This window comes from Clarias gariepinus, chromosome 24 (genome assembly GCF_024256425.1).
Source record: "Clarias gariepinus isolate MV-2021 ecotype Netherlands chromosome 24, CGAR_prim_01v2, whole genome shotgun sequence".
Lineage (NCBI taxonomy): Eukaryota > Metazoa > Chordata > Actinopteri > Siluriformes > Clariidae > Clarias > Clarias gariepinus.
The window spans coordinates 13,815,566-13,837,769 of record NC_071123.1 but is presented as its reverse complement, the minus strand read 5'-3'; the positions used below and the strand labels follow the sequence as shown (position 1 = coordinate 13,837,769).

Genomic DNA, 22,204 nt, shown 5'->3' with positions numbered 1-22,204 from the left:
TGGAACTTTCTGGAAACTTTTTTTATCTTCTATGTATTGTTTTAAAAAAAAAAAAAAAGAAAAGAAAAAAATCAATGTTACACAGGGTGATTTTTAGACTTTATCCATAGGCAAAATTGTATAAAAAATATATAATTTACAGCAAATGTTCAAACTAACATCCTCTGACTTTGCTTCTATTGCGCTGTACTGTATATGCTACAAAAGCATTGAATATTTCTTAATTTTTGCTCGAAAAGTATTAACTTTTACAGTATTATAGGCTGATCATACAGTAACTACAATATATTGTTATAATATTGTAAAAAATATATCTATCTTTGATTTTGATATGGTTCGAAGGGACTGCAAGCAGCAGCTGATTATTTGATGTCAATTAAACATGAGCAGTGCATTAAAAAAACTAATACAGTAATAATGCACCACCACATTTATTTAACTTTTTTACCCCACAGGTGACTAAACTTAAAAGCCAGCTGTACAGTTTAGAGAGACTGCTTTCCAACTATGACTGCAGGAGACCAGGCATGAGGCAACTAATCTATGTGCGTCCAAATCACATACGACAGCGTCACAAGCTCGACAATCACTTGCATGAGCATCAAGGGGAGGATTACTTACCCAATGCACTGGAGGATTTTCTAGCCATCCAAGGTAAAATAAATTAAAAGCCATAAAAGGTAAAATGGTGAAATTGCCTACTTTTTCACTCACCCGAAAAATGTGTGCTGGTGTATCTAGGAGCGTTTTTAATTATTAGGCAATTAGACTTGTGCTGTTATCTCACAGGGTTTGTGAGCTGTAAAGATGAAAGGTAGATTAATTAATGAAAGATTAATTAAAGGAAGATTACAACTTTAATGTCACTGTCTCAAGGGTTTGCTCATTGGGGAAAAAGTCCCTGTGAAAGTTCAGCTTCAACTGGCTCAGTAAAGCAATAGTAATTATGTTTTTTTTTTTTGTACAGAGGCACGAGATGCTTTCATCAGCCAGCTCACACAGCTGGAAACATCTGCACAAGCCCTACAGCTGCAGCTGCATTACTTTGCCAATATAATTAACTGCAACCTCCTAAAGGAAAAAGGAAGTGCTGGCCGTGAGCAAAGCAATATGACGTTGAAGTCAATAAATAAGTGCCGAGCTCTTGTGGACACATTTGCTGCTGTCACCCAATCGCACTCACAGCTTCAGAAGATGACCTTAGACCTTAACAGTCTAGTAAGTGTTCACAATGTGTGAAGCATACATATTACATTCTGTTACATTCATGGGGTGTTCCAGTGCCTTTAATATAATAAATATAAATTTGAGTAATTTAAAACAAAAGACATCACAGTAAAGTAGGTGAAGGTAAAATTAGATGATAAAAGAATAAAATGACAAAAGGAGTATAGGTTGTGTGAGTGTAGGAAACATACGTTGTGTTTATGTGTGTGTCATATTATACACTTGATAAACCTAATATGAATTATACAAGTCAAGTATCTTATAGTAGTAGTCAGAAAATTTATCATGAACATGAATTTCATTTGACTTACAATGAATTCTAGAAATGATTTAAAAATTTAAAATGTGAAGGTTATTTTAATTAATTTATTTATTTATTTTGTCCATTTGGCCAGCTGCAAATCTTAGTTGAGCTTAAAGGACTTGATTTTTTTAGCAGCGGCCTCTTTTTTGTTGGCTTCCTACAGTAATAATTAATGCCAATGTGAAATTCTGGGTGACCGTTTCAGTTTTTTCAAAACCTTGACAAAGTGAGTGCTGTTAAATAAACCATTTTTTATGTTGGCAAAAAAGCCAGCTGTAGTCAATCATGATCACTAACAGTAATTTTAATGGCCTTCTGTCTGGCAAATGAAAATACATTTTTGGACATTGAGCATCACAGAATTAATGGGTACAAGGCCAAAGAGTTAAAGATTAGCTGGAAAAAGTCTTATCCAGTCCTGAACTTTTGAATTTTTGTACATCTGTGCTAAGACAGGCTAAGATTCTTGTTCTTGAATCTAATATAGATAATCTTCCCTTTTTTGACCATTGGCAACAGGAACACTAATGTTTAATAACCATTGTAATTTGGTGGCGAAAATGTTACCTATATGAACTCTATCCTACCATTAAGACAATTAGACAATTTTGTTTTGGAAAGTTTTACATTATGGCATGTGGAAGATGCCCTTATCCAAAAGAATTGACATTTTATCTTATTTTACAGCTGAGCAGTTGAGGGTTAAGGGCCTTGCTCAACAATCAAACAGTGGCAACTTAGTGGTTCTGGTATTCGACCCTGGGACCTTCCACCCAGTAACCAAACACCTTAACCACTAAGACACCTGCCTTAAAGTTAGAAATTACTTTAATAAAATGATGTTGAGATAATGTTAAATGACTGACCCAAACAACATGTTTTACATAAAATCTCAAAGCAACAAACTTTTATTTGGAGCATTTTTGCCGATTAAGATCCATCCACACAGTGTTCCTTAAGTTTCTAACAGGGTTTAGAATAACATTCTGAGACTAAGGTGGACACAACATGTTTCCTACACACAGCATGTGCCATTAATACTTATAAATGTGCATCCTAGCTTCCAAATTACTGTACTGTAACATGATTGTGATTTTTGCTGTCTTGTATTCAAATTCAAATTCTAATTTTATTTGTCACATACACAGTCATACACAGTACGATATGCAGTGAAATGCTTAGACAACTGCTCGTGACCTTAAAATAAAAGACTATGAATAGGAAATAAATATGAAAAATAAAATAGAAGGTAAATTTAACTAAGAAAGAATAAAATCAAATTAAAAATTAAAATAAATACACCGCCTGCTGTAGATCGAGTGCAGGTCAGGGAGCTCGGTGCGGATGGTGCGCTCTGCTGATCGCACCTCGTCTGTCCTGCATAGTGCTGTTCCCGAACCAGGTTGTGATGTTTCCCGTCAGGATGCTCTCTATGGTGCAGGAGTAAAAGTTCCTAAGCACCTTGTTGGGCAGTCTGAAGTCTCTTAGGCGTCTGAGGAGGTAGAGACGCTGCCGGGCCTTTTTAGCTACGGTGTTAATGTGACAGGACCATGACAGGTCCTGCGTGATGTGAACACAGAGGTATTTAAAGCTGTCCACTCTCTCCACTGGGCTCTCGTTGATGATGGGGGTCTGGTAGGTTCTCTCCTGCTTAGTGCTGAAGTCCACTATCAACTCCGTTGTCTTACTGACGTTTAGAAGAAGGTTGTTCCTCTGGCACCAGTTCTCCAAATTCCTAATTTCCTTCAGGTAGGCCGTCTCGTTGTTATCAGAGATCAGGCCCACCACGACGGTGTCATCAGCAAACTTAATGATGGTGGTGGAGCTGGTAGTGGCCACACAGTCATATGTGTACAAAGAGTACAGTAGGGGGCTCAGAACACAACCCTGGGGGGCTCCAGTGCTGAGTGTCAGGGGGCGCTAGAGGGCGTGATGGATCCAAGCGCAGAATTAGGCCGGTGATTCCGAGTGACAAGTGATATGTTCGTGATAGTGCTTGTGTGGGACTGAGCCAGCCGAGTGGATTAAAGAGTAGGTGCGGGTTAAGCTCCGTGCTGTGGTGTGAGCAGAGAGTCTCACTGGAATGCGGAAGCGCTCTGTGTGCGTCGTGGGCCTGGGAGGAATGCTGAAGCGCAGCGAGTCGGCGAGAGCGCCTTGTGTGTCATAAGCAGGAATGCGGAAGTGCAAAGAGCCGGTGAGGAAGCTTTGTGTGCAGCGCGACTCGCGCAGTGTTGCAGAGACGTGGAGAGCCGGTGAGAGAATGGAGATGTCACACTAGTTGGTGACGGATTGCGCGAAGCTTATTCGTCGCCGAAGGCAAGCGAGGTTCAGAGCCAAAGAGATGAGAGAAAGTCTGTGATCCGAATTCGTAGTCGTTGTGGAAAATCCAAAGGTCGATAACAAAATTCTGTGAGCGTGGAACCCAAACATGAAACAAGCACGAGGCGAAGACGGTAACAGGTAGTCAGGTAGACATGGAATTAACGCTGAAGAATCGGGCTATCAAAAGGCACACAATAATCTGGCGACATGGTGGTGTCGTGGCGGGGCTTAAATAGGTATGATGGGTGATGACTGATAGTGAACAGGTGTGTGGAGAGCGGAGAGTGAGGTGGTAAGAGTGAGGTGGTTGGAAGAATGGAAAGGGAGTTCTCAGGTGATCATGATGGGGCTGTGGCTTGACGTGTCGTGACAGTACCCTCCCCCCTATGAACGCCTCGAGGCATTCTTGCGGGTGCCTCGGGGTGTAGTCTGTGAAAATCGGTGGTTAGAGAACGATCTAGAATGAATCTAGCGGGTACCCAGTTTCTTTCCTCGGGGCCGTAACCCTCCCAGTCTACCAAGTACTGGAGGCCACGTCCGCAGTGGCGAGACTTGAGGAGCCTGCGGACCATGAAGGCTTCGACCCCATCAATTAGTCAGGTGGTGGGGGAGGCGAATCTGGGAGACATGGAAGGTGGGGTTAATTCGACGCATGGAGAGGGGTAGAGAGAGTCGGACAGAGCATGGGTTAATGATGTGGTTGATTGTGAAGGGACCGACAAAACTTGGAGAGAGCTTTCTTGAAGTGGTCTTAAGGGAAAGATCTCGTGTGGACAGCATGACCCTTTGACCGATGCGATACCGGGGTGCTGACGAACTGTGACGGTTAGCCTGATGCTGGAACATGCCTACAGTGCGTAGCAGCTGATTGCGGGCACGTTGCCATGTCTTTTTGCAGCGACGGGCGAATGTTAGGGCTGATGGGACAGCCACCTCCTCTTCTTGGGCAAAGAGGGGTGGTTGATAACCCAGACAGAAAGGGGTCATGCCAGTGGGGGAAGTAGGGAGTGTGTTGTGGGCATACTCCACCCAGGGGAGAAAGCGGCTTCAGGAGGATAGGTCCCGGAAGGGCATGCACCTTAGCGATTTCTCTAGGTTCTGGTTCATCCGTTCTGTTTGGCCATTAGTTTGGGGGTGAAAACCGGACGAGAGACTGGGGGTGGCACCAATGAGGTTGGAAAAAGCCTTTCAGAACTGGGCGGAGAACTGGGGACCCCTGTCAGAGACAATATCGATAGGGAGTCCGTGGAGTCAAAAAACATGTTTAAATAGGAGTTCAGCCATTTCTTTGGCGGACGGAAGCTTGGGTAGTGGAATAAAATGAGCTGCCTTAGGTGAAGTTTGTTATCCTCCGAAGCTCTCTGTGACAGGACAGCCCCTACTCCTGTCTCGGGTGCGTCTACCTCAACGACAAACTGGAGGGAAGGGTCTGGAAAAATGAGACCTGGGGCCGTGGTGAAGCGCCGCTTAAGTTCCTTGAAGGCCTTATCAGCCAGTGAGTTCCATCGGAATGGAGTCTTTGATGAGGTGAGTGCAGTAAGTGGGGTCGCCACCATGCTATAACTTCAAATGAAGCGACGATAGAAGTTAGCGAACCCCAAGAACCGTTAAAGTTCGCGTCTTAAGGATGGTGATGGCCACTCAGGGAGCCGCCTTGACTTTGGTGGGGTCCATCTGGATGCCTGCCAGGGAGATGGAGTAACCCAGAAAGGAGGTGGAGGTACAATGGAACTCACATTTCTCTGCTTTGACGTACAGTTTATTTTCTAACAGCCGTTGCAGGACCTGGCGTACGTGACATTTGTGTTCCTTTGTAGAGCGTGAAAATATTAGGATATCATCTAGATACGCGAAGACAAAGACGTTGAGGAAATCTCTAAGAATGTCATTAATGAGGGCCTGGAACACAGCTGGTGCATTGGTCAAACCAAATGGAACAACGAGATATTCGTAATGGCCCGTGGGTGTGTTGAAAGCAGTCTTCCACTCATCGCCTTCCCGTATCCTGACAAGGTAATAGGCATTTCGTAAATCTAGTTTGGTGAAGACACGCCGGATGACATCAGTGGGAGAGTGTAGCGATTCTTTATCATGATCTCATTTAAACCTCTATAATCGATACAAGGCCTGAGGGACTTGTCCTTCTTTTCAACGAAGAAGAATCCCGCCCTCACCGGTGAGGATGATGGGCGAATAATCCCTACTGTAAGCGATTCATCAATGTACTGTTCCATGGCCTCTCTCTCTGGCCGAGAAAGGGAATAGAGTCGCCCCTTGGGTGGGGTGGTGCCGGGAAGGAGGTCAATCGCGCAGTCGTAGGGGCGGTGAGGTGGTAAGAATACGGTCCGTGATTTGCTAAACACTTGTCGCAGGTCATGGTATTCAGGCGGAACCTTGGTTAAATCGGGGATCTCCTCTCGTGGCGTAGGCGTGGTCCGGCCCGTGAGAGCGGAGTGTAAACATTAGGAGAGACAGGTGGGGCTCCAATCAAGGATGCTCCTTTTTATCCAATCAATGTGGGGGTTATGTAATTTTAGCCAAGGGAGCCCCACCAAAATGGGTGCATGAGCGTTCTGAATGATTAGAAATGTAATAGTTACAATGTGATTGCCTGAGAACTGTAGGGTAATGGGGGTGGTGCGATGAGTAATGGGAGTTAGCCTGCTACCATCAAGGGCCTGAACAGTAAAAGGTTGGTGTAGGGGTGTAAGTGGAATCTGAAACTCTGAGACAATAGAGGAGGAAATTAAGTTCTGGTCCGCCCCAGAGTCCACTAGAGCAAAAGTGGCATAGAATCGGTCACCATGGGTCAAGGTCACTGAAAAACATGATCGCTGGTCCGGGGACGAACCGGAAGCTGGCCCCTTCTGTATCCCCAGAATTACGGGGGGGCCTGACCCTTTAGTGGGCAGGATCGTACGGTGTGACCGGTCTGGCCGCAACAGAAGCAGGCACCATCGTCTCGGCGGCGCTGATGTTCCTTGGGTAAGATTCGTGTGCGGCCTATCTGCATGGGTTCGGGGGGTGCCTCGGGGGTGACTAAGGCTGGTGCAGGGGTGCATGTTGGAGACAGGGCTGCCGTTCAGATCGGCAAACCCGCTTGCAGGCATCAATACGTGTTGCTAGGTCAAGTCCCTGCAGATCCGAGGGGAGTTCACGAGCTGCGAGCTCGTCTTTAACTTAGTCTGAAAGCCCATGGAGGAAGCAGTCGAAAAGAGCTTTTTCGTCCCAGTCACAAGAGGGAGCCAAAGTCTTGATGCCAAATGGCATAGTCAGAGACAGAACATGCTCCCTGGCGTAACTGAAGTATTTGGTTCGCTGCATAATGTCCTGTGAAGGAACGATCAAAAACCCTCCTCATTTCCTCATTAAAAGTTTTATAAGTAAACCACTTTCTCGCCTTTCCAGAGAGAAGGGTGATGATGTACAGTAGGCGACCTTAGGGCGCTCTGTGGGAAATGATGTGGCCTGCAGTTCCAGAACGAGAGAGCATTGGGATAAAAAAGAGCGACATGTGGCTGGATTTTCGTCATAGGTAGGCGGAGCAGGGAGGCGTGGCGTGGCAAACCGGTGATTCCGAGTGACAAGTGATATGTTCGTGATAGTGCTTGTGTGGGGCAGACTGAGCCGGCCGAGTGGATTAAAGAATAGGCGCGGGTTAAGCTCCATGCTGTGGAGAATTGGGCTATAAAAAGGCACACAATAATCTGGCGACATGATGGTGTCATGGCGGGGCTTAAATACAGGTGTGTGGAGAGCGGAGAGTGAGGCAGTAAGAGATAAGAGGTGGTTGGAAGCATGGAATGGGAGATTCTCAGGTGATCATGATGGGGCTGTGGCTTGACGTGTCGTGACACTGAGAGTGATGGAGGCTGAGACATGTTCGCCCATCTTTACTGCCTGTAGTCTGCCAGTTAGGAAATTAGAGATCCACTGGCTCAGAGATGAGTTGAGTCCTAGGCGCTTCAGCCTGGTGGTGAGTGTGAAGGGAATTATAGTATTAAATGTTGAGCTGTAGTCGATGAAGAGCATTTTAACTTAATTCCCCCTTCTAGTGTCCAGGTGAGTGAGTGATGTGTGGAGGAGATGAGAGATGGCATCATCAATAGAACGATTTGGACGGTAAGCGAACTGTAGTGGGTCCAGTTTGTCAGGTAGTGAACACACTGGACAATTTACAACAGCATGTTCCTTAATGGTCCAGTGGTTAGCATGCAGCATTCCCACCAAAGGCTCTGGATTTGGAGACCTGCTTAGGCCATTAGTTTGGTTTTAAATTTGTTTTCTCAACAATTTTTTAGGGACATTGTTTATGTCCCAATGTCATGTTGACAACATTATTCCAACATTGTTTCATTCAAGTACTTATAACCTTTAAATACAATCAAGTACTATTATTGTCCCAACATACAAAAATTGCCAAATTGTATCATAATGTGCAGTCACTGACAGTGTTGACAATTTAAATTAATATTTGTTTCTAATATTTTATAATAATTAATATTTGTAACATTGTCATGTTCCTGTCATGTAGTTTAAATGTGAAGCGTAATATCCATGTTAATTTCCCTTTTCTTGTTTCAGGTAATTCCATTCATTATCCCAAAAGGACCAACTGAATGGAATGCCCTTGTGAATGAATCAGAAGCTTTGGTTAGCAGGTAGGTTGGGAAATTAAACTGCAATGAAAATGCAGTCATGTCAGCTCATTAGTGTCTACCATTCATTTAAGTGACTAATGAAGAAAACGGAATGTGTGCCTTGGAGTAATGAAGCAGATAAGGGCTCTTAAAACTGCTGGCTTCACAAAGGGCCTCGAAATGCTAAAAATAAGAAATGAGATTCTTTTGACTATTCCTGGTTTTCAGACAGCAATTTGAATTAAATGACCTAAGATCAACTTTAATAAAAGGCTCCAGACTGATTAGGGTGACATGTTCTTAGCTGATTAAATTACACCAATGTTAGAAGTGTCTAATAAAATATGATTCTGAAGAGTTGCCTAAAGGACAGTACTGATAATATTATATGTTTAATTTGTTAAGCAGGGCAGTACAATGTGTAGCATTGCTGCCTCATACCTCCTGGTTCTTTAGTTTTACATTTAATTCTTATGTTCAATAGCCCCCCTGTGAACCTGTTCAAAAGCATGCTGATAGGGTGAATGTACATGCCAGTGCAGTTAAACCTTGGATTGCAAGCATAATTTGTTCCGGAGGCATGCTTATACATCATATATCAAAGCAAATTTCCCAACAAGAAATAATGGAAACTCAGATGATTCATTCCACAACTCAAAATATTTATATAAAAATTGTTAATACAAAATATTAAGGAAAAATAAATAAAGCCGTCTCCTGCACTGCTACAGCCTTTTTAAAAAAATCTTCACAAGGGCGGTTATTGAAATACAGTTAATAGAGAACAGTCACTACACTTGGAAAAAAAAACTTTTTAAATGCTTTACGGGCACATGTGACTATATGGGTGACGCATGCACACTCAGAGCATGGGAGACGATTAATTCAATTCAATTCAATTTTATTTGTATAGCGCATTTAGCAATTTTCATTGCCGCAAAGCAGCTTTACACAATCAAAAGAATTATTTAAGTTTGTATGAAATGTGAATTTGTATGAATCACAATGGTCAGTTTGTCCCTGGTGACCAAGCCAAAGGCGACAGTGGCAAGGAAAAACTCCCTGAGATGGTAATAGGAAGAAACCTTGAGAGGAACCAGACTCAACAGGGAACCCATCCTCATTTGGGTGAAACAGAAAGCAGTAAATGATCTGTATTTATACAGTGATTACCCACAATCCCACAGCGCGAGAGAGAGGAGAACCTTTAGCTTAGTTGTGATCACGTGACATTTGGCAGACAACAGACATACTACAGTACTGGAATATCAAGACCTCACTAATTTAACAAGTTAAACTTTATTTTAAAAATTCCTTGTAAAATGCTTGCAGACCAAGTTACTTGCAATCCAAGGTATCACTGTTTTTAAACTCGCCCCAAGGTGTCAATGAGAAAATAGAATGCTATGCAACACACAGTATGCTTTTGGCAGAACATTGAAATTCACTTTTAGTAAATAAAAAACAAGCATAAATGCATGTCTGCAATCTAGGCATGACATATGCAGAGGTGTTAGTAAAATACTAACTTACTGATATTTAGTTAACAAATGCAATACATTTTTATATATTAATGAGCTATTTAAAAATGAGCACTTAAAATAATTGGAATATAAGCATTTTCAGGAAATACCTAATCTTGAGAGTTTTTTTTTTTTTCAGTCAAAACAAAATGGCTGCTCAGATTGAAGGGCTAGCAGGAGAGGCTTTAAAAGTTTCTAACAAAACCTATTTGATATTGCTGGACCTACTAGAGGACAACTCAACAGAGCATCATATACAAGAGCTTACTGAGCGGTGAGTATGATGCGTGTAAATTATAAACATGCTAAAATAGTGATTGTGGAAATATATTTTTATTGACACTTAATACTTAAGAATATGATAATATTTTACATAATTTTTTACATTTTATTAAAAAGAATTTCCAAGAATTATTTGGAATAAATTGAACTGACATTTTTTTTTACCATACCTTTAGCTTCAGTCAGTGAAAGCTTAAACACACACAATACATGCTCCTAACACCTCACGCAGGACTTGATGGTGGCTGTTTGAAGACATGCAAATGAAAAAAAATGTTTTATCAACATCTATGGTGTATTTAATGTCTAAAATACATTGTCTATTTTGCTTTTTAAATTTTTCTTACTGAACATTCGATTTAGAGCAAAATCAGGCCAGTGTTTATGCAACGAGGTTTATCAAGTGTGTGTGCACAAATTAGTACCCATGATTGGCAGGTATTAAATGCATTGAATAAACATCACTTTAAGCAAGAATATTTCCAGGAAATTTTACCTTATTATTACTGTAGTTAGTCTGGTTTCGTGTTTGATACACTTTATAGAGATCTCGCCCCTGATGTCAGCAGTATTTAGATTGAGCCTGTGGAAAAGGTTCTGCTTAAAATAAAAGAATTTAAGCAGTTTAAGTGGTATATTAGTGGGTCATTATGATGTTTTTGGTGTTTTCTTTTTTTTTTTTTTACTAAGTAAATATCATATTGATTTAGTGTGTGTGCGTGTGTGTATGTGTGTGTGTGTGTGTGTGTGTGAACATGCTTGCATCAGACTGTCAGAGATGCAGCAGCTGAAGGAGAATCTTACACGACAGGCAAATGAGACCCATGCCACCTACCTGTCAGTGGAGAAGCAGAACAAAGAAGCAGAGGCCATTTTACAAAATGTTACCGACACTCTCCCCAAGCAGCACAAGGACATAAATAACAACCCCGTGAACGCAACCTTTGCAGAGCAGCTCAATGAAGCAGATAATACATTAACACAGGATGCACAGCTGATCCAGGTTTAATCACATATCACTTTGGAAGGACAAAATACACAACACGTTAATTAATCACCCTAACAGACCTTCAGAATCATGAGCTGCACACGCATGCAATATTAATAAGAGTCCTTTAACTGAAGCAGCTGTAGAAAACTAAATCATTAAAGGCTTATACCAATATAGTTTTTGTAGAAGGCAATGAAAAGTTAAATTATTTTACAGTGCTATAAAAACTGTTTTTACTGGAAAGAGGAAAATCAGAAATTGTGTACATCAGCCATCAGAACCAGCTGTTTTTTTAACTATGATAAAACAACCACTTTGGTTTCAGAGCCTAGACCTGGCTAACAGGACGACAGAGTTGGATTTGCTGATCCAGTCCAAGGAACAGTTGCTAAATAAGACCAGGCAGGAGTTAGAACCAAGACTAGCAAATGCACTTAATGATCTAAACACCACTGAAGAGTTCCACCAGGTGAGTTTAGAAAAGTACCTTGAAATTTAAATGTCCTTTTGACAAATAACACATACTGGGTTACAGTCAAAAGTTAACAAATACACAGTTCACATGGGCCTGTATGCTTCAAACACTGACAAGCCTATATTATTATGGTCTTCTACGCAAGAGGTTCTCAGCCATGGTCCTAAAGGACCCCCTTCCCTACACGTTTTAGTGGTGCCCCTGCATCACTGTACTTCAATTCAGAAAAGGCTGCGAAAGTTCACTGATTATTTAAATCAGGTCTGCTGGGAGCTGATAAAATACTAAAATGTGCAGGGGTTGAGAATTGCTGATCTATGCTATTACTTTTTATAAATATAGAATAAAGAAATAAACATTTAATGTATTAAATGTTTTAATAGGTAAAATTATATTCCTTTTAATCACTAATTGTATATATTTATCTATAATTCATCATAATAGTTATGATGCATACATACTATAACATTACATAAAGTATGAACAGCCTAGGAAATTGCCATTAAATTCCAGTTGTTAGGACTGTCTGGAATTTTTTTTCTAGTGCATTGTTTAATTCTATAGAGAATGACATGTAGATTGCAAATAACTGCAAAAATCGCTATTTATGATGGATATATATCAGTAATGTCGGCATGGTGGCTCAGTGGTAAGCACTGTCGCCTTGCACCTCCAGAGTCGGGGTTCGATCCCATCTTGGGGGTGCTTGGTGGGTTTTCTACTGGTACTCCTGTTTTCTCCCACAGTTGACTTGCAGATTATGTCAATTGAAGTTCTTAAATTGCCTATAGTATGTGAATGTGAATTTTGACCAGAGTTTAAAATATATACAGGTCCTTCTCAAAAAATTAGCATATTATGATAAAGTTCATTATTTTCTGTAATGTACTGATAAACATTAGACTTTCACATATTTTAGATTCATTACACACAACTGAAGTAGTTCAAGCCTTTTATTGTTTTAATATTGATGATTTTGGGATACAGCTCATGAAAACCCAAAATTCCTATCTTAAAAAATTAGCATATTTCAGCAGCAAAACGGAGCTCATGGTGGTGGCACAAGCACCACTGCTTAGGAAGGTTGCGGACCTCCACCTGGATGTGGATGGCTGTTCCATCACTCCATCCCCTGAAGTCTGCAATCTGGGCATCATCCTGGATCCTACCCTATCATTTTAGTCCCACGTCAAAGGAATTACCAAATCTGCCTTCTATCACCTAAGGAATATCTCCAGACTCAGGCCCTCACTCTCTGTTTCACTAACAGAGACCCTCATCCACTCTTTCATCTCCTCCCGTCTGGACTATTGCAATGCCATCTTGTCAGGTCTGCCAAACAAAGCCCTGGATAGACTGCAATACGTCCAGAATGCTGCTGCAAGGGTTCTAACAGGCACTAGGCCCTGGCACCACGTCACTCCCATTCTCAAACAGCTTTACTGGCTCCCCATCAAATCCTGCATTAGTTACAAAGTCCTCCTCCTCACCTACAAATCTCTCCATGGACTGGCTCCCCACTACCATACTGACCTCCTCCACCCCTCCACCCCTCTGAGGTCCCTGCGGTCCTCTTCCAAGGGCCAGCTGATCGTCCCCCGCAGCAGACTCAAGACCTTTGGGGACAGAGCCTTTAATGTAGCTGACCCCACTCTCTGGAACAAGCTACCCCCTCATGTCCAATGTGCCCCTTCACTACCCCTGTTTAAAAAGTACCTCAAAACACATCTCTTCACAGAAGCCTTTGGCCTCTAGTCCCACCCCCCCTTACATGCTTCCATTACACACGCCTTATACTGTAAAGCGACCTTGGGTATTTTGAAAGGCGCTATATAAAACTGAGATATTATTATTATTATTATTATTCAATGCGGCGTGGCATGGAGGCAATCAGCCTGTGGCACTGCTGAGGTGTTATGGAGGCCCAGGATGCTTCGATAGCAGCCTTAAGCTCATCCAGAGTGTTGGGTCTTGCGTCTCTCAACTTTCTCTTCACAATATCCCACAGATTCTCTATGGGGTTCAGGTCAGGAGAGTTGGCAGGCCAATTGAGCACAATAATACCATGGTCAGTAAACCATTTACCAGTGGTTTTGGCACTGTAAGCAGGAGCCAGGTCGTGCTGAAAAATGAAATCTTCATCTCCATAAAACTTTTCATCAGATGGAAGCATGAAGTGCTCCAAAATCTCTTAATAGCTAGCTGCATTGACCCTGCCCTTGATAAAACACAGTGGACCAACACCAGCAGCTGACATGGCACCCCAGACCATCACTGACTGTGGGTACTTGACACTGGACTTCAGGCATTTTGGAATTTCCCTCTCCCCAGTCTTCCTCCAGACTCTGGCACCTTGATTTCCGAATGACATGCAAAATTTGCTTACATCCGAAAAAAGTACTTTGGACCACTGAGCAACAGTCCAGTGCTGCTTCTCTGTAGCCCAGGTCAGCTGTTCTGCCGCTGTTTCTGGTTCAAAAGTGGCTTGACCTGGGGAATGCGGCACCTGTAGCCCATCTCCTGCACATGCCTGTACACGGTGGCTCTGGATGTTTCTACTCCAGACTCAGTCCACTGCTTCCACAGGTCCCCCAAGGTCTGGAATCGGTCCTTCTCCACAATCTTCCTCAGGGTCCGGTCACCTCTTCTCGTTGTGCAGCGTTTTCTGCCACACTTTTTCCTTCCCACAGACTTCCCACTGAGGTGCCTTGATACAGCACTCTGGGAACAGCCTATTCGTTCAGAAATTTCTTTCTGTGTCTTACCCTCTTGCTTGAGGGTGTCAATGATGGCCTTCTGGACAGCAGTCAGGTCGGCAGTCTTACCCATGATTGCGGTTTTGAGTAATGAACCAGGCTGGGAGTTTTTAAAAGCCTCAGGAATCTTTTGCAGGTGTTTAGTGTTAATTCGTTGATTCAGATGATTCGGTTAATAGATCGTTTAGAGAACCTTTTCATTATATGCTCATTTTTTTTTAGATTTTTGGGTTTTCATGAGCTGTATGCCAAAATCATCAATATTAAAACAATAAAAGGCTTGAACTACTTCAGTTGTGTGTAATGAATATATATATATATATATATATATATGTATACTGTACATACTGTATATCCATCCAACTATCTAAACCATCCAACTAACTAAATGTTTATTTAAAAACATTAAATATTAACTAATTTATTTCTTTATTCTATACTTATTAAATGTATTAGCATATAGCAGACAAACTGTTGTTGTCTATTTTTATCTGTATGCTAAATGCTGAAATATTTTAGATTGGTTGCTCACTTGTAGCATATCTTACGGTAGGACTTAAATTAACAATTAAATTGAATACCATATTATCTAATATTATAAAACACTATACAAAATTACAATACAAATACAAAAGGAACTGATTCATCTTACAAAACACACAGTGTCTAACAGCTCTATGCTTTATATAGTAGTTTATATAAGTTTCTCATGACAAGTTTGTCACTGCTGTGCTTAGTTGCTAACATTTTGTCTTTCCGTCATGTCATCTGTCTCTGTAAAGCTGACAGATCTTGCCCTGGGGCTCAAAGAGGCAGCCCTCACTTCAGTGGTGGAAGGAAAGAAGATAGAATCGGAGGCATCCTCTCTTCATAAACATATAGAGGGTAAAACTTGTAACCATACAGTCCCCACACAATTCACATTTAATTTCTTTGTTATTCCATCACAACACTCCGCACTGTTATTTCTAGCATAATGTCCAACAGTTTCATTTTGTAAGCAGGGTTTCTGGAATGAAATGTAAAAAAAAAAGAAAGAAAGAAAGAATTGACAGTTATATACATTATCATAAGATTGAGTAAGATATTTTATAGAGTTAATAGAATAGAATAAAAGTTGCAGGGATATATTGGAGATAAAAACAGATTCATTCCCCCTCTGCAATAAGTTCAGTCGTCCACTCGCTGCTAAATATTCCACAGTCAACTGTTGGTGGTATTGTAACAAAGTGGAAGTGACAGGGAACAGCAACTCTCATGTAAAATCACAGAGCGGGGTCAATGGACACTGAGGCGCATAGTGCACAGATGTCACTAACCTTCTGCAGAGTCAATAGCTACTGATCTCCAAATTAGCTCAAGAACAGTGCATCGAGAGCTTCATGGAATAGAAGCAGCTGCATCCAAGCCTTAAATCACCAAGTGCAATGCAAAGCATCGGATGTAGTGGTGTAAAGCACGCCGCCACTGAACTCTAGAGCATGAATCACACTTTTCTGTCTTGCAATCCGATAGATGAGTTTGGTTTTGGCCTTTGTCAGGAGAACGGTACTTGTCTGCCTGCATTGTGCCAAGTGTAAAGTTAGGTGGAGATGAATTATGTTGTGGGGTTGTTTTTTAGGAGTTGGGCTCGGCCCCTTACTACCAGTAAAAGGAACTCTTAATGTTTCATCATACCAAGACATTTTGGACAATATCATGCTCCCAAATTTGTGGGAACAGCTTGGGGGATGATGGCCCCTTCCTGTTCCAACATCCTTTGTCCACCAGTGCACAAAGCTATTGATGTTTTTTATTTTTATCATATTCCTGTTGTTGTTAGTTGTTCTTGTTGCTACGAACCGTTGTGATGTTACCATGCTAATGCCGTTCTTGTTTTTCATCTTAGATTATGTATTCTTGTAAAGCACTTTATTAAAATTCACTCTCCACTTGGATCTGCTCTAACTCTTATGCGTGACAGCGTGTTGCAGCCCAGCATGAAGTGGAGTTACAGTTTCCACACTAAACTAATAACAGATGTTTTCATTTATCTTATATTACAGCTAACTTATTTTTTTAATTTTTTCCTTTAATAAAGAACAACATGTTGTACATTTTATCCATTTATAGTTCCATGAGAACATTCAGGAGAAACAGATTAGTTCACTCACTTGCTAACCAAGAAATCTTAAATCCTTCCATCCTAGCGTCTGCATTTTGGAAAAGTTACATCTTTACCTCTTCAGAAAAATGAGATTATATATAGATTATATTATATTGTAGATTTTAGTCTATTTTTAATTTTTGGAAGGCGTCTCCAGTGTCAGCACTTTATAGTAGTCATTATACATTAGGCCACATCACATCAACATATTTTTGCATGACATAGAAACCTTGATGATCTACCTTACATACTGTATAGAAAATGCTAACACACTTAATGTTAAATAGAATAAAAAAAAAGTTGTAATGTGTTTCATCTCTAAAACAGGCATAGAGAAGGAGTGGCCTGTTCTGCGCACTACAACACGCGAAGCTCTGAAGCGAGAAGGCATTGTGGAGAAGAAAATCCTGACGGAGCTGAACAAGAAGGTGAGGCATGCTGAGAGAGTGCTCAGACCTGCGCTGGGGAATGCAACGCAAGCAAGAGATAAAGCATTGCAGACTCAGAAGACGGCTAATTCTGTGGCCAAGGTAAGCTTGACATGGTATTTCATGCAAATGAGAAGTTTCCAAAATACTTATTTGCCCATATGCAAAGATCTTAGCGCTCTTAGTATTAGAGGGAGTGCTGGATGTGACTGATTAGACTAAAGCTAAATTAAGAAAATTAACCTTTTCAAGGTATCACAATTCCAATCATCTACACCTATTATGTATACATGGAAATATGAAAAGAGTAAAATATAAAGCCTCAGCAGTTGATCATTTGAAATGTCACGTACAGTATAGATGATCGGATATGTGTCATAAAAATGTTTTGTGTGCAGTAAAAGTAATAATAACCTACTTAGGATTATAACCCGTATTTCATCTAGATAAAGTAAGAGGAAGATAAATCCATACACTAATCTCTTTTAGGAGGCTAAGGCATCTCTGTCACAAGCAAAGCAGACAAAGAAGGTGTCTGCTCAACTGAAGAAGGGTGTGATATCAGCAGTGCAGCAGCTGACAGAGCAGGAGGTCTTAGCTTCTCAGGTGGCAGCAGAAATGCCAGATGAGGTAAACAAATGTGTTACATAACTTGTTTCTATTTCATAAATAGAATTCGATGAATAGTTTCTTAGTATAGTTTGAGAAACCTTTACATACACAACACATAAAATGTTCTTCTTATCCTTTTACATGACATTGACTTTCCAAAGAACAACATTTTGTTGTTGGTGGTGTTGATTTTTTAAATGATTTGTAGCTACATTTATTTTTGTGAAATGTTTATAAAGCTAATTAGTTATGGCAGTCATTTATCAGCTGTGAGCTTCTTTCTTATATGAAAAACATTACTGACTGATATGAAGAGGTGGCTGGTTGAACCACTCTTTGCAAAAACTCCATAGACATGATACCCTGGTCATTCAGTACATTCAAGAGGTCAGCTGATTTCTTTTTATTGATACATAACATTACTGAGCCTAAACCTGAGCAACTGCAACAATCCCAGATCAACACACTACCTCTAGATGCTTGTACAGTGGGCCCTATGCATGATCGGTGCATCGCTTTATACGTTTCTCTTCTAACCCTGATGCATCCATCGCTCTGGAATACGGTCAGTCTGGACTCATCAGACCACATGACACTTTTGCATTGCTTTAAAGTCTGATCGTTATGCCCTCTAGCAAGTTGTTTTTTTATTACCTTCTGGTTTTGTTACACACAGCTGTTTAATACCAGGCCTATGAGCCTACATCTCATTTTACTTTCACTATTAAACATTGTCATGATTGTTTTCCCTGGGGGGCGCTGTTGAGCTTATGATGGAGAAGGACGTGTTTTGTGAGGCTCCGGAGGATTATTGTTAAAATTGTTATTAAATTGCGCTTTCCAGTATTAATTTTACTGTCATTCTTCCCCGTTAACAGTTTTAATTGTACATTTGTCTCTAAAGGTGGTTACAATGTCCGGTAAAAACACTAAAACCCGTAGCACAACGCAGTCACAACTGAGGCCTAATCCACAGGTCACGGCCTCACCTTCGCATGATTCACCGCCGCGCGCTGACCCCACCGTTCACCAGGCAGTCTCTGTAATTGACACGGGTGCGCTGAAGCTCGAGATATTGTCCTCATTAAGGAAGGAAATCGCGGATATTTTTAAGGCGGAACTGCGTGCTGCATTGGGTTATGACTTGTCTACAATTAAATCAGAATTACAGGCTGTAAAGACACAACTGGCTAATGACAAGGCCGCCATTGATGCTGGACTGTCTGCGCTAAAGGGTAGCGTAGGTGAGATGGAGCGTTCGCTCTCCAGTTGTACTGATGATAGTACTGCAATGCAAAGTAAGATACAACGTCTTACAGCAGATTTAATTAAACTGGATAACAAATGCGAAGATTTGGACGCCAGACCACGTCGTAATAATGTTCGCATAATCGATGTTCCTGAGGGTCCTAACAACTGCACTACCTCTAGTATCGCTGCGTTGCTTAAAGAGGCACTCTACCTGGAGAAGGAGCCGACTTTAGACCGATCTCATCGCACTCTACAGCCTGTACCAAAGCCTGGTGAACGACCTCGAGCTGTTGTGGCCAGATTTCACTACCACAGTGAATGCCTTGATGTTTTACGGCGTTCCAGAGAGCTAGGGCAGATTAAATTCTAAGGAATTTAGTATTTTTGTTTTTCCCGACCACACAGAAAAAATTGCAAAATCGTGTGCTTCTTTTAATGAGGTCCGACGACAACTCTGTGGCATTGAGGGCGCGCGCTACGACCTGTTCTATCCAGCGCGGCTGAGGATAACCTACAATGGTGTAGGGAAAGATTGTCTTTCGGCTGATGAAGCAAAGGACTACATTAAAACTATTCAAACTGCGTGATATGATTGTTTTCCCTGTTGCAACAGCACCAGGTTTTTAAGTGATTTCCATGCATGATGTTTTTTTTTAACACATTTCTTCCACAAAGTCTTCTTAATTGTTTTCTTTGCTTAATATAGGCCAATGGTTTGACCATTCCGACGCTAGGCAGTGTACAACATACTATATTAAGTATCATCAGATTTATTCAGCTCTATCAATCTGCTGCACAAATCTCTGTGAATGAGCTGTTACTATAGAAATGATAATGTTATATTTAAATTGACTAATCCAATTCTTTCTAATCTAATTCAAGAATTCAACACTGTTCTGGTATAAATATATTGGAACAATCCAAGTTGGCTTTATTGTCACTTCAACCATATACAGTTAGTACACAGTGAAACGAAACAACGTTCCTCCAGGACCAATTTTTTGAGAAGTACATCTGAGTAATTGAGGGTTAAGGGCCTTGCTCAAGGGCCCAACAGTGGCAACTTGGTGGTTGTGGGGTTTGAACCTGGGATCTTCTGAACCGTAGTCCAATGCCTTAACCACTGAGCTTGTACACTACAAGATTTGGTCAGATTAAAACACACATTTTCAGATTATCGTTATTAATCTCAATCAACAAGGTGAACCTACAGAACTTAAAACGAAGAGGACTTCATATTAGGTTAAGCGTTTAAGATGTGCAGTAACTCAGCTGTTATTGGTTATATATTGTCAAACGTATTTTTTTTTTTAAGGAAGGCCCCTTTTAAGGATGTTGAGTTTTTAATATTGAGCAACTTTTGGATTTATCATTTGCTGGACATTGAGTAAGGGGTTTTCACTGACACTGGAAATTGTGTATGTGATCCTCTGTGCTGTATGCTATAATAACCACTCATGAATAAGCATTTGGAACTGTTATAAAATATTCTACAACTTTGAGTGTGGCACAGACATGAGATATCAGGGCTTGTATTCAAAAATCTTTTTAGAATTCTCTCAGAGAGCTCCTATCTTAGCCTAAAAAGACCTATCTGGGGGTCTTAGACTAAAATTGATTTAGAAAACTTCTGAGAGCAACTCTTTTCTCAGAGCAACTGAGTAAGGAAAGTACAAAAACCTTTATCTTAGTGAGAAGGTGTCTTAAAATGCTTTCTTTGTGAAAATCGAATACTAGATTTTGATAATAGAATTAATAGAAGAAATTGTATACTCATGAATGCAGGATACTTCATGCAAAGTGTGTTATAGGCTAAATATCTTAAATTAAAACAAATACTGAAAAATTGTACACTTTCGAAGCAAACAAATTTCCATGCAGTAGTTACTAAATTTAAGTTCTTATGTTAATTTACCATACTGGTTTTATTACTTGTGATCTATTTTAGATTGATGTTTGTTGATCTTACTAAACTTTTGTCCTAAATTTAAGGGGAAATTAATAAATCTAAGAAAATGGCATAATTTTAAGAATTTCATCACTAGGAGCAACTTTTGGGGTTAATAAGTTTTGTGAATACTGGCCCTGGTGTATGGTGCATGAACTGTAAAGTAATGCTGATGTAAAAGTGAAATTAATTTGAAATTGAAATAGCAGTTAAAGCTACTTAACACTGTGTGACCATTTTACTCTTCACTCTCGTTTTTGAATTCTCAATTCTCTGCTCATTTCTGCTTCACAGGCTGATATTTCTTTAAAGGGAGTGATGGGCAGCATGGAGTCAGCCAAGAGCCAGCTGGAGGGTTTTACTCACATGCTAGCCGAGATGCTTGGTCAGATAGGTACATTCCAAAACTTGGAACATTTTTTGTACATTCCTTTCTTTTACTCCTGCATTTCGTTTCTTCTGACGTCCCTGACTCTTCTGTATTCAACATATCTTTCCCACCCTTTTTTTGTTGTATTCTTTTCTGTTCTGTATAAATATTTTCTTGCACACCTTTTTTCCCTTCATATTTACATCCTACACTGGGTGTTTTTTGTATGATTAAACTTGCATCTCAATCATGTCTTACACCAAGCAGAAAGGAACATAGACGTGGAAAAGTACGACCGTGTGCTGAATGAGACAGCTGCACGTCTCCGAGTACTCCGAGGCAGTGTGGAAAGCCCAGCACTGACCAAGAAGTTCCAGATACTTCTTGGAGCTGCTGAGGCTCAAGAAAAGCAGCTGGTGGAGCTTGAAAAGAATCTGCAGGACATCCAAGAAGAGCAGGACAGCCTGAATGATATTGCTCAGAATCTGCCCAAACAATGCCCAGAGAGGAGAAATAAAAGAGGCTAGAAAAGACAAACTATATCTTTGGCATACTCATTGTTAAATATTTGATTGAATAAATATTATCTGGATCTAGTGGAGGTGAGGTGTGCTCACTGAAAATCGTTAATGCAGTTCCACGTCACACAACCAGGTGTACAAGCACTAATAAAAATTTGGTTTCTGACATTACATATACAGTTAAACCATACATGTTTGAATTGCAACCTATGCATTATAACCCATACTGAAATTCAATAAAAGAGAAAGTCTTTATTTATGTTTTTTTAGTTATTTGGTTTTTATTATGATCTACCAAATTGTGTAACTTTTAGTCTCAATTTAGAGTCTTGTAACTAAATCCAGCTATATCTGATGCGTGTCTGCATGTCAAAAATGCATGTCTGCTGGCTTATATTAGAAAACTCT

The 22,204-nt window shown here is 40.7% G+C and overlaps 1 protein-coding gene across 2 annotated transcripts in view; it reads left to right on the top strand.

Annotated features, from left to right (window-relative positions):
• The window catches only part of lamc3 (laminin, gamma 3), a 132,362-nt gene extending 110,158 nt beyond the window's left edge, over window positions 1–22,204 (top strand). Inside the window, exons 18-28 of one of the 2 annotated variants that reach the window (XM_053485271.1) lie at window positions 456–654; window positions 968–1,218; window positions 8,438–8,514; window positions 10,156–10,290; window positions 11,067–11,301; window positions 11,615–11,758; window positions 15,303–15,405; window positions 16,994–17,196; window positions 17,584–17,724; window positions 21,200–21,299; window positions 21,540–22,204. In XM_053485271.1, coding sequence (XP_053341246.1) covers window positions 456–654; window positions 968–1,218; window positions 8,438–8,514; window positions 10,156–10,290; window positions 11,067–11,301; window positions 11,615–11,758; window positions 15,303–15,405; window positions 16,994–17,196; window positions 17,584–17,724; window positions 21,200–21,299; window positions 21,540–21,802 — 1,851 coding nt within the window. In that variant the 3' untranslated portion in view covers window positions 21,803–22,204. The remainder of the gene's footprint in view (window positions 1–455; window positions 655–967; window positions 1,219–8,437; window positions 8,515–10,155; window positions 10,291–11,066; window positions 11,302–11,614; window positions 11,759–15,302; window positions 15,406–16,993; window positions 17,197–17,583; window positions 17,725–21,199; window positions 21,300–21,539) is intronic. The other variant, XM_053485272.1, reaches the window with a different exon arrangement.